The sequence below is a fragment of the Girardinichthys multiradiatus genome, chromosome 18 (assembly GCF_021462225.1).
Source record: "Girardinichthys multiradiatus isolate DD_20200921_A chromosome 18, DD_fGirMul_XY1, whole genome shotgun sequence".
In the NCBI taxonomy this organism is placed as follows: domain Eukaryota; kingdom Metazoa; phylum Chordata; class Actinopteri; order Cyprinodontiformes; family Goodeidae; genus Girardinichthys; species Girardinichthys multiradiatus.
In genome coordinates this window covers 8,250,001-8,264,230 of record NC_061810.1, presented here as the reverse complement: position 1 = coordinate 8,264,230, position 14,230 = coordinate 8,250,001, and the positions used below count along the sequence as shown (strand labels likewise).

The following is a 14,230-nucleotide window of genomic DNA, read 5'->3' as shown; positions in this document are numbered from 1 at the left end:
ACACAAATATCTGTCGGGAGTTTTTATATTCTGCTCTGAAAACCGCTGTCAAGGAGTGATAAGGCCGTTGTGCCTCAAAAAGCTCCAGGGAATTTTAGTTGAAATCAGGACCTGAATGTTGCTTAAACGGGTTTTCTGCTCACAACACTGTTGACAGCTGCTTGGCTTCTCAGCCTTATTGCATGTGTCAGCAGTAACGGGTTGGTACGGGTTGGCACATCTGTGCTGTGGTGCAGATGGACAAACACAAACAAATGCTCACAAAGATGTCAGCATCATTGTGTAGCCAATGAGGCATGCTTTGTGCCTCCCGGAAAGAGAGACTGGGTGGAAGTAGCAAAACGGCTTAAATTAAATACTGTTATCTCCTTCCACTCATTGAACTCTACTCTCGTTTATATCTGCAGCTCCCACACACTGCTTGTTGAAGAGGGTCAGATAAGACTTTATGATTAGCACTTTTTAAAAGCTGGCTTTGCTTTGTATTTGAGTGTGAATACATTCCCTTCAAGTAAAGCAAACCCTGCATGCGAGCAGCCATGTTATAATCTAAAAAGAATATAATATAGACGAGAGAAACCAAATCCAGAAAATGGCACCATATGGTCATCGGATTGTCTGGGACAAATCCTCTTTTTACACCATGTACCTGAGCTCAGATTTAGCCTGCGACTTAATTTTACACAAAGCTTTCACTGCAGCACATCTGGACAGAGCACAAGGGCATTTTAATCTGTGGAGCTGCAGGCTGGAACATTGCAACCTGCATTCACTTCTGTTTTTCTGATTCCTTCAGCTCTGAACTGGAGGTTGTCAAAAGCCAGTTAAAAACACTTCTGGGGGAAAATAGGATAAACCTGGAAAAACTCTAAGCTGTATTTTGTGCATTTGTCAAGAAAGCCACATAAATAGACATCAGTCTTTAATTTAAGCTTCTGCAGCTGAGAATATAGCTGAAATCAGACAGGGAGTAAACACATTTTATCTTTGCATCCGTTGTTTAATAACGCAGGAGACTGGATGTCTGATAGAACAAGTTTCAGCCAGAGAAAATCAAAAACAAGAGAGAGCACTGTGACCTCACTTCAGAGTATTGTACAAAGACATCCTTGGATCTAAAATACCACATTCGTTCTCAAACCCCATCATGAGACATGCAGAGCCCAAGCCTCTAACTATGGAGGTTAGGCTGCTTGCTTTGGTGTACAAAAAGCTAAAGCTTGAGTCACTTACACTGTGGAGTTGTTATAGCCACTATTTCTCAAATTAAGGAGTAAAGCTATGTGGGTTTCCTGATATGAGAAACTCTACAAGCTGCTTTAACTGCTACACTTTCAGGTTTGGATCTGTTGGATTGTGGTGACCTGCAGTGCTTGAACAGACACTTAAATTCAGGTGACACTGGTCATCTTTTCTCATTTCATATTTTATGTTCTTGTGTGCTGAGGCACAAGTGCCACATATATCATGAGTTATGTTTCCAATTGCTGCATCAATTACACCAAGTCATCTTTATCTAGATAACTATTATGTTTCAAAACTAAATGTACAGTCATGGCAAAAGATAACTAAACCCCTTTTAAATCCAACCTATTAAAATATATTATTTCTTCCATTTAGTCCTTACCAAACTTCCTATCTACAGCCCGCACTTCATGGCTAAATCCTGTGATCTAGTAGATGTGCTCACAATTAGTGGCTATCAGTAAAACAGTAGCTTGATCAGCGGCTTCTGGCCCCTTTTTTGCCTTTTTAAATCTCATATATCAGTTTTACTTTTCTTTTTAATTTGCCTTTGGGCTTGTAGCTCATGGCTGTTTTATTCATGTTCCTGTCAAGAAATAGGTATAGACAAGGCACCTGAAAGTGATGACGTTATGCACAGAACACTGATCTTCGGCATCAATTCATATCGCAGTGGCCAACCAAGGCAAAAGTAGGGGTAGAGAAATCCCCAGTTAGAATATGAGTTCATAAGGTTGAGATTTATCTGTTCAGTGAGGAGGAGGTCAGGAAAATCTGATTTGAGAGAAGTAACAAACTAGCATCTGGCCGAGGCATTTAAAAGCACTCTGTGGCGAGCCTGCTCCGCATGTAATTCACCAGCGTAGTGAATGACCACTTGTAGCAGAAATTATTATTCACACAGCTGAAATTCTGGCAAGATTGCGGTAGACGTAAATTCTGCTCCGTTTCTGACCAGCATTGTTGCTATGATGGACACTGGCATCAGCACTTACATTGTTACTAACAATGGAGTCAGAATACTTAATTTTTTTGCTAGGAAGTGGTTGAACAAAATAGACGCAGTGAAACGAAGCAGCTGAAAGTCTCATTTTTCTACATATATATTTAGTCTGTGTTGCACTCGTGAAGGTTTAACTGCTCTACAGTAATGTTATTCTGAGGACATCAATATGCCACAGAACTCATTCTAGTTAGTTTTTCACAACATGTTTGGCCATATTTCAAGCTAATACTACACAAGATGTGGGTAGAATTGAAGTCAAAATAGAGGTTACCAATATGTTGCTCCCTTGGCTCAGACAGTCAGAAAGCTGATTTTCTATTGGAGCTAATTATCATCAGTTAGACCATGCCAAGAAATCTGTGGATTTCAGCAGAGGTGTTCTTCTAACTGGATGAGAAATAAAAATTAAAAACCACAGTTGAACAATCTGTTTTATTTTCTAAGAAACTTCTTTACAAACAACACTTCTGGTCTTCTCAGGGTTCTGGCTGGAGAATCTGCTGGAGCTGTCTGCCAGAGCCATGGACTAACTCATGCTGCGTCCTCTTCCCTCAGCCTTAGTTGTTGCTTCCCTTAAAGCAAAGTTTCCAGTTTTTTCAGTCACTGGACAAAAGTGTTTCAAATAGTAATGCTGGTCCTAGTGGGTGAGAAGTTCCTCATCTTCACTTGTTTATATTCAAAGCTGACGTAAAACCGGAACCCGGGGGAGGTTTTGCACTTTCTTTTTTCTACGTTCATTGCTCTGTTTCCTTAGGTAAACATAGACACGTGTGATGTCCTTTTAGAAAGTAAGACTCTTAGCTAAAAGCTGATATAAACCACATCTACAAACATTAAACACAGTTAAAACTAAAAGCAATTGAATCATAAAGTAATCAAACTCTACAGAATTCAGTCGCTGCAAATCTTGGTCTCAGCTGCCCTCGCCGCAGTTTCACACACAAACAGCTCCCAGTGTGCTTTCCAAGCAGATGTCGCACATGTCCTACTTACCGAATGCGGATATGTAGATTTGATTGGAAAAACGTACCAGTCACTCAGTCTGCGTCACTGGTCTTCATCTTTTTACAGCTGGCGGTTGGTGGGATTGATGTCAATGTGTTTAGTATAATCTGATTCTATTGGCTCTAAAGATTAAAAGGAGGGGTCGTTGTGCAATTCGGTCCAAAAAACTCAGTTATTGCTCTGCGTAAAGCTGCCTGTCATGGAACATGCAGCAGTTGGAGCAAAAGAGAGCAGTTTCTCAGTCATTTACTAACAATGGAAAATGAAAATCTGCAATTTAAATAAAGAATGTCACAATGAACCATTTTAGACATGTAAAAAAAAGGTTTTGCTAGTAAAAACACCATTTTTGTAAATGGTGCCAACATGTGCTATACTGTGCCAATACGCAAAATGCCTACGTGTGTTTTTACTAAAAGCTCTGTAACTTTGCTTTAGTTTACCTCAGGTGCATGAATCTTTGCACAGGTAATATCCAAAAGTGTATTCAGGGTTTTTATGTGTCTGTAGCCTCATTCCTGATATTTATGAAAGGTTTATATCCTGTACAATACGGGAAAAACGTCGGGAGGAAAATAAAATCTCTGGAATAGCAGCTACTGTGATATTTACACTTCTAATGAAATCTAAGTGTTAACTTTAATTTCATACAACCACAAACATAAATATATTGTATTGTAATTTTATGTGAAAGACCAACACAAAGTGGTATACAATTGTGAAGTGGACCGATAATTATACACGATTTAAAATTTTTTTTTTACAAATAAAAGACTGAAAAGTGTGGTATGCAAAAGTATTCAGCCCCCTTTACTCTGAGTGCAACAAATTGCCTTCAGAAGCTGCCTGATGATTGCTAATGACTAAATAGAGTCCACCTGTGTGTAATCTAATCTCAGTACAAATATAGCTGCTCTGTGACGGCCTCAGATGTTGGTTAAGAGAATATTTGGGAGCAAATACCATCACGAAGTCTAAGGAACACACAAGACAGGTCAGGGATAAATAGAGATATACATTGAAAGACTTGCAGCTTTAATTGCAGCAAAAGGTGCTTCCACAAAGTATTGACTCAAGGGGGCTGAATACTTTTGCACAATGCCCCTTTCAGTTTTTTATTTGTGAAAATAAAATCATATTTTCTTTTGACTTCACAATTTTATATTACTCTGTGTTGGTCTTTCACATCAAATTCTAATAAAATATATTTATGCTTGTGATTGTAATGTGACAATATGTGGAAAAGTTCAAGGGGTATGAATACTTTTACAAACCACTGTAAATTCATCTGAAGACTAGAGGCTTAGGGGAAAAACGAGGGTGGAGGGTCCTGCCTCCTCCAAACGTATCCCTGTGGGCTTTTAACCATAAGCTTCACCACAAACACAGATGTAGAGAGGTGGAGCTGTGAGAGATTGAAATTACTGCTCCATCACAGTGAAGTCGACTAATCCTGATGCAATGAGTAGTGTGTGTGTGTGTTTGTGTGTGTGTGTTTCAAATTGGTGATTTAGGTTGTTCCTTCTGTTTTCTTTGACCAAACTGTGATTAAAGGGATCCAAAGTGGCATATGCTCTCTGAGAGATCCTCAGAGAGAGAACAGATGAGTGTGTGTTTGAATGCTCTGGCACCAGCTTGCCGACCCACTGTCTCCGTCTGCGGTTAACTGAGCTCTTTCAAGCTGCAGGGTGCATATCCTCTCTTTCCTGCTCCTCTTTTCCAACACAGTGTTTCTCAAGGTTTTTGTCTTTTAAATTCACTACATGTATTCTATCCTCTTTCATTCTTCTGTTTTTTTTTTCAACACAGATTTTCTCTGTTAATCCCATCATTCATATCACTGCCTTTTTTCATCTGCACATTCCTCCCTTCCTTCCTCTTCACTAATCTATCCCTGTCCTATCCAGTGATAATAATCCCTGCTTAATGTAATTGGGCTCTCTAATCTTTAGCTGACAACAATGAACCTAATAGAGGCTTTTTGTCCACACTGGTGTCTCCATCCTCTGACATTCAGTCTCCTATTGCAGCCAATTAAATCTGAATTGTTGGATTCTCCTCAAACCATGTCTGTTCTGCTGCTGACGGAGCAGAAAGTCGTAATGGTGGGTTGCATTCATTTCAGTACATCTCTTGGCTCTGCATTGTTTGTATTATAGTGCAAGTGAGTAAGAGTATCATGATGCAAAAACTGCAGAGTTGTTACATGATGACTGGCGTGAACTGACAGCAGAAAAAAGCTTGCTTTGTCCTTTTTGATGTAGCAGGTGGCTGTAAATGCCAGATTAGGCTTTATTCTGCAAGGTCAGGCTTGATGGAAGGGTTTTATTTGATCTATTTTTGTGGCTTGTTCCTGAATCCCTCTGATCACTATGGAAACTGTGCGTGCACCCATCCTTAATCTGGTCTAGCTGAGCTGCGACTCCCACAGATTCTTTTATATTAATCTCTAATCTTCAATCCTCTTTAATCTACTAGATCACCGACTGCTCTTCTTTCCTACCTCATTCCTGGATGATAGTGTGTGTAGTTTGGGATTTATGTGTGTGTGTGTGTGTGTGTGTATTTATTTGAATTTGTCGGCTGGGGCCACATGATAGTAAACATCTTTTTGTATCTCCATCTTTAGATTTGTTTCTCCCACACATCTCTCCAACACATTCTTGTGTTAAAGAGACACCTGCTGGTAGATACAGGAAGTGGCTTTATGTTTCCACCTTCTTATCATTTAAATATATATATTTTTTCCTTATACTTAAAATATGTTGTTTTGTATTTATTATTGCAAGTAATTATTTAACTATTGAAATTCTTACTTATTTTATTTAATTAAATTACCTACTTTTCAACACCAAGAAAGCTTAATACGTTTTTGATTAGTAAGTTTGAACGAGACAAATATAATAAAGATCATTGGATTTTAATATCAAAGATAACCTGAGTAAATACAGCACCGTTTTTAAATGATAATCGTATTTATTTTGAGAAAAAAGTTATCCAAATCAACCAGTGCGAAAAGGAATTGCCCCCTAAACCAAATAAATTATCATGGTACCCTTGACAGCAGCATCTAATATTTTAAGATTACTGTTGAGGAATTTTGGTCCACTCTTCCTTGCAGAATAATTTTAATTTAGCTTTTCGAGCATGAATGGCGTGTTTAGGGTAATGTCACAGCATCCTAATTGGATCCAAGTCGGGACTTTAAGTAGGCAACTTCAAAAAATTATTTATTCAAATTTCTTTAAAATTCTTTTAGCTATTTAGATGTGAACTTGTCAGACATTGTCCTTCAACATTTTCTGAGGGTAATTAATAATTTCATCAATTCCAGCAAATTGTTCGTAAGCAGCAAAGCAGACCCAGGCTATCACAATACTACCACCATGTTTTCTTTTTGTAATGCTGTTAGTTTTGTCGTAGACATTACGGAAAGTGCATCTTCTAAAATGTTCCAATTTTGACTCGTCAGTCCCCAGATTATTTTCCCAAGAGTCTTGGGGATCATACAGATGTTTTTTTGGGAAATGGGAGACAGTCTTGGGTGTTCCTTTTGGCCTGCAGTGGTTTTCACCTTGGAACTGTCCCTGACCTAGATGAAGACTTTCTCCTCATCTATTCATGAATATCTTTAGATGATATGTTGCTCTTTGAGATCTGTTAACCTGCTTTATTTTGTTAGATGGGTTTCAATTTAAGTAATTTATCGATTCTACAGCTCTGCCTATAATTATGGCATGGGTGTGGCTAGCAAAAAGGAGTCAACAATTTGGTTAATTACAGTTATTAATTCATGATTTAAGAATGTGGCAGTTTATACTGGCACACTGGGTCAAGTTGGATAACATGAAATCATCATTTGACTGTAACTGGTCTACTGATGTATAGTTAGTTCAGATTTAGTTAGATACTGCAAAAAGCTTTTTTCTACCTAATTATATAATCTGACAACCACAATTAAAGAAGAGTCGAGGAGAGTATAGTAATCTGTGATCTCGTATAGCTAAGTGTTGGCACACACTAATGATTTTAATGCAACAATACTGCAGTAAAACACCCAGCAGAACTCCTATATTAAATAATATAGAAGTCACCATAGATGCAATTGATAATTAATAATTACAGTGACAATAGTAATCATGTTTGATCCCATTTTATTCTTTCCCTTTCTCAGACAGCCTTCCCACCCTCTGCTGAACCCCTTTATTAATCACATGGACCAGGGGACCCGTGGCCACTGGGAGTCACCGCTGGGTTCCATTTCACGTCTCCCCAACCACAGTGTCTGCGAGATGGGAGAACTCACACAGACAGGTATTGACACCAGGTAGTTTAAAATCTTTGCCAAATGTGTTGGTTCCTTCTATGCTGATGCTCACAATTAAATGTCGTTTGTTATGCTGTAGAAGTCTTTTCTCCTTAAATACATTAATTGGAATCAAGTAAACATTAAATCAGGCCTTTGTCTTTCCTTTGTCTAACAGGTGTTGTGCAGCACCTTCGCAACGGGCAGCTCCTCCATCATGCGTACAAGCATCACAGTCTGCTCCCCTCTGATTGGTCACCTCGTCAGGTTTGGATGGAGAGTACAGGGAAAAGCCGAACCCTCCAAAGCGGAATGGCCTTTCTCTACGGCTTCCTCCCCAATTTTGATTGGACTAAAGTGACAGTGCGCCATCAGTGGAGCACATTGTTCTGTGGCTCAGCGTGCGAGTGCCCTGCCAGGAACAGATACTTGGAGGAAGAGCAGAGGAGGCAGTATCGGCTCAGAGTGGCGGACTCCAACCTGGAGAGGACTTACGTAGAGATGGCACGCACTTTAGGTGTTCTCACTCGCCAGCTCCGTGCAGCAAACCCTATAGACTCACTGCTTTGCCACCTGTGTCACAGCCTTTCTTTTCCATGTGTTCTCAGTGGCAATAGCGGTGCTGATGGGTGCCTGACCATGGCACAGTTTGCGGTAATTCGTCAACAGCAGCTGGACGATGAGGTAGATAGAAGAAGAGTTGGAGTTTACCGTAAATACGCCATCCTAGCTATGTACCCCTACCTTAACAGAACTGCTAACAAGATGGAACGAGTTGCAAAGGCCACCGAGGCAGGTCGACAGCCTCGTCTAAATGGAGAGGAGGTCTTCACCCTTTCTTCAGGTCATGATGTCACCATGGCCCCATTGCTTAGCGCCCTGGGACTAGAGGAGGCCAAGTTTCCTCGCTTTGCAGCAAGAATAGTCTTTGAAATGTGGAAAAGCCCACATACAACACAAGGCCAGGCGAAAAACAGAGCAGGAAAAGGTGAGAGGTCAAAATCAAATTCGAAAGATGGGGAAGTGTTCATCAGAGTGCTGTACAATGGTGAAGATGTGACATTTCACACCGCTTTCTGTCGTTCTAACGAGCGTCACATCAGCCAGCTGCTCTGCCCTCTGAAAAACTTCCTAACCTTTGTCAGGAAGGACATGTTCACTATTGTCAATGCTACTTCCTACAAGGAAGCATGCTACAAGCAGTCAGGCTGACAGCTGGAGAGCAAGGTCGCAGAGTAGGGACGCTTGGTCATCAGGTGGTTGTGATTCCCTAGATTTTTAAGTTTAGGAGAAGGTGCTCTTTAATGCCACTCATGATATCTGGCATGTTTCGGAAAATGTTTCTCCACATTCCCACACGAGAGTGACAAATATGCGCAATCATTTATTTGAGACATTCACTTCTGATCATCTTTTAATCTTCGTCTAATCAGCTCTTGTGTGATTTTTGTTTACTGAGAACTCCTCTAATTGATACCTCAAGGAAAATTGAATGGCACTTTATTCTTTTATTCTGTAACTGAAGGGAATTATAAATTTTCTTCATGGCCAAGTAAAGGCAAGTGAGAAGGGGTAATGAAAATACAGACACAGTGCTGGAATAATAATTACTTGGGAATATTTTGTATGATGCATCCTTTTAAAGAGCATTTGCATAATTAATTAAACTCAATTAAACTTGAGTTACTTTGTTTTCCTGTGAGTTTGTAGCTCAACATCAATGTGGCTCTACTTGACTGCGGTACTTTCTCTGTGTATTTTTTCTAATCATCTGATGACATTCCAGATTAAGTGAACTTTTGCTTCATTATTTGTAAATCTAATGTTGGTTCATTTTAATCAAACATTTCTACCCATTGAAATAAACGTCATGTTTCCTGTAACGTCTTATTTTTGCCTTGCTTGTTCAGAGCAGGTTTTCTTGCTTTTAGGAGCTGATAGCAGTATCTGGAAAAATACTAAAAACAAGTAAAACAAAATAAGGCAAGAATTTGCTCCATATGCCCCTAGTGTTATACCATCAGCTGCATTCTGCTGGCTGGGTTAGACTTGAATATGTATTGTTTTAGTCAACCTAAGCCTGTGCTTTCCATGCATAATACAATTCAATGAAAATTAAGCGTAATAAGTGTCTGTTGCTATATGATTAAATTTAGTACAAATGAAAAAGTTTCAGTTAATTATGAAGTAAAAAGAAAAAAATCGAAATTAAATGTATGAAATTTTAATTTTATTGAAAAGTAAAATATATTATTTTTGAGTCAAATTTGTCATACAAAAGTATTGTGGTTACATTTGTGACACATCAGGAATTTAACAATTCATTTATCAAACAGGCCTCAGCAGTATGTGGGTGAACTGTTCAGAGAAATTAGTAATTCTTAGCAATCTATGATTCAAATCTTTAAACCTTTTGCTGTAGTTGTTTGTTGGGTTGTCAGTAAGGAACAAAAACAGTCTAAATAGTATTGTGAATGTTTTTAAAAAAGCATTTTTGAATTTCAGCAGAGAGACCTAAGCACTCTTTGAAATAAACAGGTGGCTGGAAAAGCAAAAAAAAAAAAAAGTATCAGCTTGCCTGGCCACATTCATTTAGAGAAATTTCTCCTATTTCCTTTAGGCTGGTGTTGTGCTGAAGACAAGAACTAATAGCAATTTGGTCTATTGGTTATCCGGTGCATGCTAGAGGTAAATGTGTGAACAGACTACTCAGAGTTGTCTAAATTTGATCTCTTCTGGTCACCCGTGTGGTCACACACTGTTGTGGGATGGCATCCCATTCTTCAACCAGCATTTGTTACAAGTCACCCAATGTGGTTGTTTTGGTTCTCTGGCCTAAACATCACCCTTCAGCTGATCCCCCAACTGTTCAATAGGCTTGAAGTCAGGACTTCAGGATGACCATTCCTTCCAGATTTCCTTTCTGTGCAAAGTTTTGATTCATTACAGAATGATATACTCTAAATGTGTTATTTTTGTAAAATTTTAGGATGGCGTTCAACTCTTAAACACCCAAGGTTCATTTCTCAGAAAATTTGAATATTACAAAAGACATGAAGCATTTTAAAAGCGGAAATGTTATGTAATGGCTTACGCACCTGGAAAGACTGTTGACAGATGTTATGCAGGCACTGACACGCTTTACAAGGGGTCATTGCTAAAGATTCTGGCTGTTCATAGGGTGTTGTTTCCAGGCATATTAATGTAAATTTGAGTGGAAGGAAAAAGTGGTAGAAAATGTAGGCAAGCAACAGAGATAACAGCCTTATGAGGGTTGTTAGGCAAAGCCCATTCAAGAATTTGGGGGAAATTAACACCTGGAGTTAGTGCTTTAAGATCCACTACACACAGACATATCAAAGACATGCGCTAAAACTGTTGCGTTCAATGTGTTTAAGCCACTTCTGAAGCAGAAACATAAAAATACGCTTACTTGAGCCTAGAAGAAAAATGACTGGACGTGTTCAGTGGCTGAAAGTCCTCTATCAGATTAAGGTAAATTTAGCATTTCATTTGGAAAGAGAGAGTTGGACTCCAATGTGAAGTTTTCACAGTCAGTGATGATTTGTGGAGCTGTCATCTGCTGGTGTTGGTCCACTGAATTCTATCAAGTCCAATGTCAGTGTACAAATTTTACCCCAGTTTCCAACTGCTGACAAGCTTTATGGAAATGCGGATTTTATTTCCCAGCAGGATTTGGCATCTGCCCACACTCACAAAGGTAGCAATGCCTGCTTTAATGATCATGGTATGACTGTGATCAGCCAGCAAACTCACCTGACCTAAATCCAGAACCTGTATGGCATAGTTAAAAGGAAGATGAAAGACACACGACCTAATACTGCAGGTGAGCGCGAACAACATGGGCTTCCTTAACACCTCAGCAGAACCACAGGCTGATCCATTCCATGTCATACTGTATTGATAAAGTAGGTCATCAAAAAGCAGCCCTGATCAAGTATTGATCGCATACTATATTGTACAGCATGTGGACATATTGTTCAGTAGGGTCGACATTTCTGGGTAAATAAAATAATTTTTTGCTGATTGCATGTTATATTCTAATTTTGAGAATAATGAGAAACAGAATTTTTAATTTTCATCTGTATGCCACAATTATAAAAAACGAAATAAATGCTTGGAATTTATATCGGTGTGTGTAATGAATTTAAATCATAAATCACTTGCAGTTTTTGAGTGGTTGCTAAAATAAATAAACTTTCTGATAATATTGTAATTTATATATTTTTATTTTCATATTTATATTTACATATACAGATTCACATTCTTCCTACCAAACATACATTCACACCCTACATACTCACCCCTCGTATACATACACGTACACATCGTCACAGGACTTATTTACCTCATTGCCCATTTGTACCTTAATGTATATTGCACCTTTTTCTATTTAGGTATTTTTATTTTTTCATGTATGCTCTACGTGCCTCTTTTAATTGCCCACCTGGGAATAAATAGAGCTTTTAGAATTGAATTGAACTGAATTTATTGACATGCTTCATATGTATTAATTTTGCCAATGTGCACTAGTAAAAGGAGAGGTGGGAACTGTTCATTACAGCTTAAAGTCACTAGATGGCATACTAGTTTCACTGTCCTAGGTTAGACTGGAATCCTTTGAATCTAATTCAATCAGTTTTCCACTTTGTCAACATTGCTGCAGCGACACAGGACACCGTACATTTATATAAATGTAAAAACCCCTGAGTGCCTTTTCCCCACCACTAGACAAGCCATGTGTCATCATCATTAAAAGCATAATACAATGATGACAAGATATCCATTGTACAGCTAATTTTCATAAGTGCTTCAACCTGCTCAGTCTCCTTTTTTCTGTTTCAGAGTCCTCCAAATCAGGAATGTATTGACTGAAATAATGCAATAACAAGAGCAGCTCAATAAATTACATTTGCAGCATATGGATGTTATATTTGTCCGGGCAGTATTGGAGTAGGATGCAACTTGCTGGCGAATAAAAGGATCCTCAATTGATGCTGCAGATATCACAAATGTAATATGTAGGGCAAAGACTTAGGAAACATTTCTCGGTTAAGGGAACACAACTATCAAATTTTATTTTGTTGCAAGAGTTACCTTTAAAACTAAGATCTCCACAACGACTGGATTGAAGAGTTTTTTCTTAGCTGTGTGTCACACAGTAAGACTTCTAAAAACCCAAAGTTAAGGCAATCTGCACACATCTGGAAATCTATTCCCCATATTTGTCCTGAAACATACTCCCAATCCATTTCTAATTCTATGCCATGATGTCAACGTAGTTAATGCTCGGAGCAAATCTCCCTAGCCAGCCTCTATTGCTCCCCCTCTTTTCCTGTTGCCTCTCACCAACACCTTTCCTAGCAGTCCCTGACACCCCTCTCACACTAACAGCTCTGAAGTCATCTTCGCCACAGTGAGACAGAGCTGTAATTTCCTCCCGCTACAGCTTGCTTAAACTATGATGTTATGACACCTCAAGCTTTAGCTTATTTACTGGGGTGTCTTACTATGAATGCGTATGTGTGAAAACAAAAGAATGGAGGTGGATTTAAGGGGCACAGCTTTAAGCTTGTGTTGATGTTGTCTAACCCTGAAACAATATCCACTTGACCCAGTCTGGCTTTAAAATCCCAGGAAAATATTGTCCAACACATTTAAGATGTTTAGCATCAAAAACAAAGTAGCAGCCACAAAAACCCATGTGTGGGAGTGGGTGATGTTTGGACAAATTATGGCTAGAGAGATGACTGACAACTCACTCAGCAGGAAAGTATTGTGGTAAATACTAAGAAGACAGGAAAATGGCAAGGGGGGGAGAACTTGTGGTTATAGGTAAACAGCCTGGAATCAGCCATAGGACATCCTTACCCTCAAAACCACAACTTATGGCCACCAGTTATATTTATTAAAGATATTTAATTTCATTAAACAGAGGTTTTCAAAGGAACAAAAGTGACCAGTTACTGAGTGAAGAAAGGCTAAATGTTGACCAGTGGGAGCCTGAGCAACGGTTAGTACTGACACTGACATTTATTTAACTTTCCTCTGTGAGGTCAGCAAGGAATAGTTGACAAGAGCTTATCAAGAGACAGACATGAACATTATGAGAGAACATTGATTTTATCCAACGAAGTATCAGTGCAGATAATTTGACAATTACGAGCTGTAATCTTTTAAATGGGAACATTTGGGAAGTTTTGTACTTTTACGTGATTCTGATTCTGGCACCTGCAAAATACACTTTCATATTTAGCCATAAGCCAGCTGATTGCTAACCAAGTATGCTACAGATGGTAGTTGGGTTAGTTTAGCACAATGGCTGAGTAAATGAACATCTCACTTGATCATACAGATGTCAGCACACAAAGAACTGCTGGCCATGGCAAATCTCTAAGATGGCTTGATTTTAACGTCTTTTCATTCAGCGAAAATGGAATTACATAAAAGTCTCAATTATAGACTGAAAAAGAAGAGGTTCCAAACAGGGCTATTAGGTCCATTAGATTGTTAACTCCTTCAATTCCAGGAGGGATGACCAAGGTCACGCTCAAATATCAACAAGAAGTGGGAAAGAGTATCCCATTGTGGAACTAAAAGCCAATAAAACTATAACCAATGATTCTGTCACAGTAACCATATTTTGT

At 38.9% G+C, this 14,230-nt stretch overlaps 1 protein-coding gene across 3 annotated transcripts in view; it reads left to right on the top strand.

Moving 5' to 3' along the window:
• The window catches only part of pxylp1 (2-phosphoxylose phosphatase 1), a 28,816-nt gene extending 19,371 nt beyond the window's left edge, over positions 1-9,445 (top strand). For all 3 annotated transcript variants that reach the window (XM_047392637.1, XM_047392639.1, XM_047392638.1), the window contains 2 exons: positions 7,431-7,570; positions 7,741-9,445. In XM_047392637.1, the coding sequence (XP_047248593.1) occupies positions 7,431-7,570; positions 7,741-8,774 (1,174 nt within the window). In that variant the 3' untranslated portion in view covers positions 8,775-9,445. The remainder of the gene's footprint in view (positions 1-7,430; positions 7,571-7,740) is intronic.
• The last annotated feature ends 4,785 nt before the right edge of the window (positions 9,446-14,230 follow it).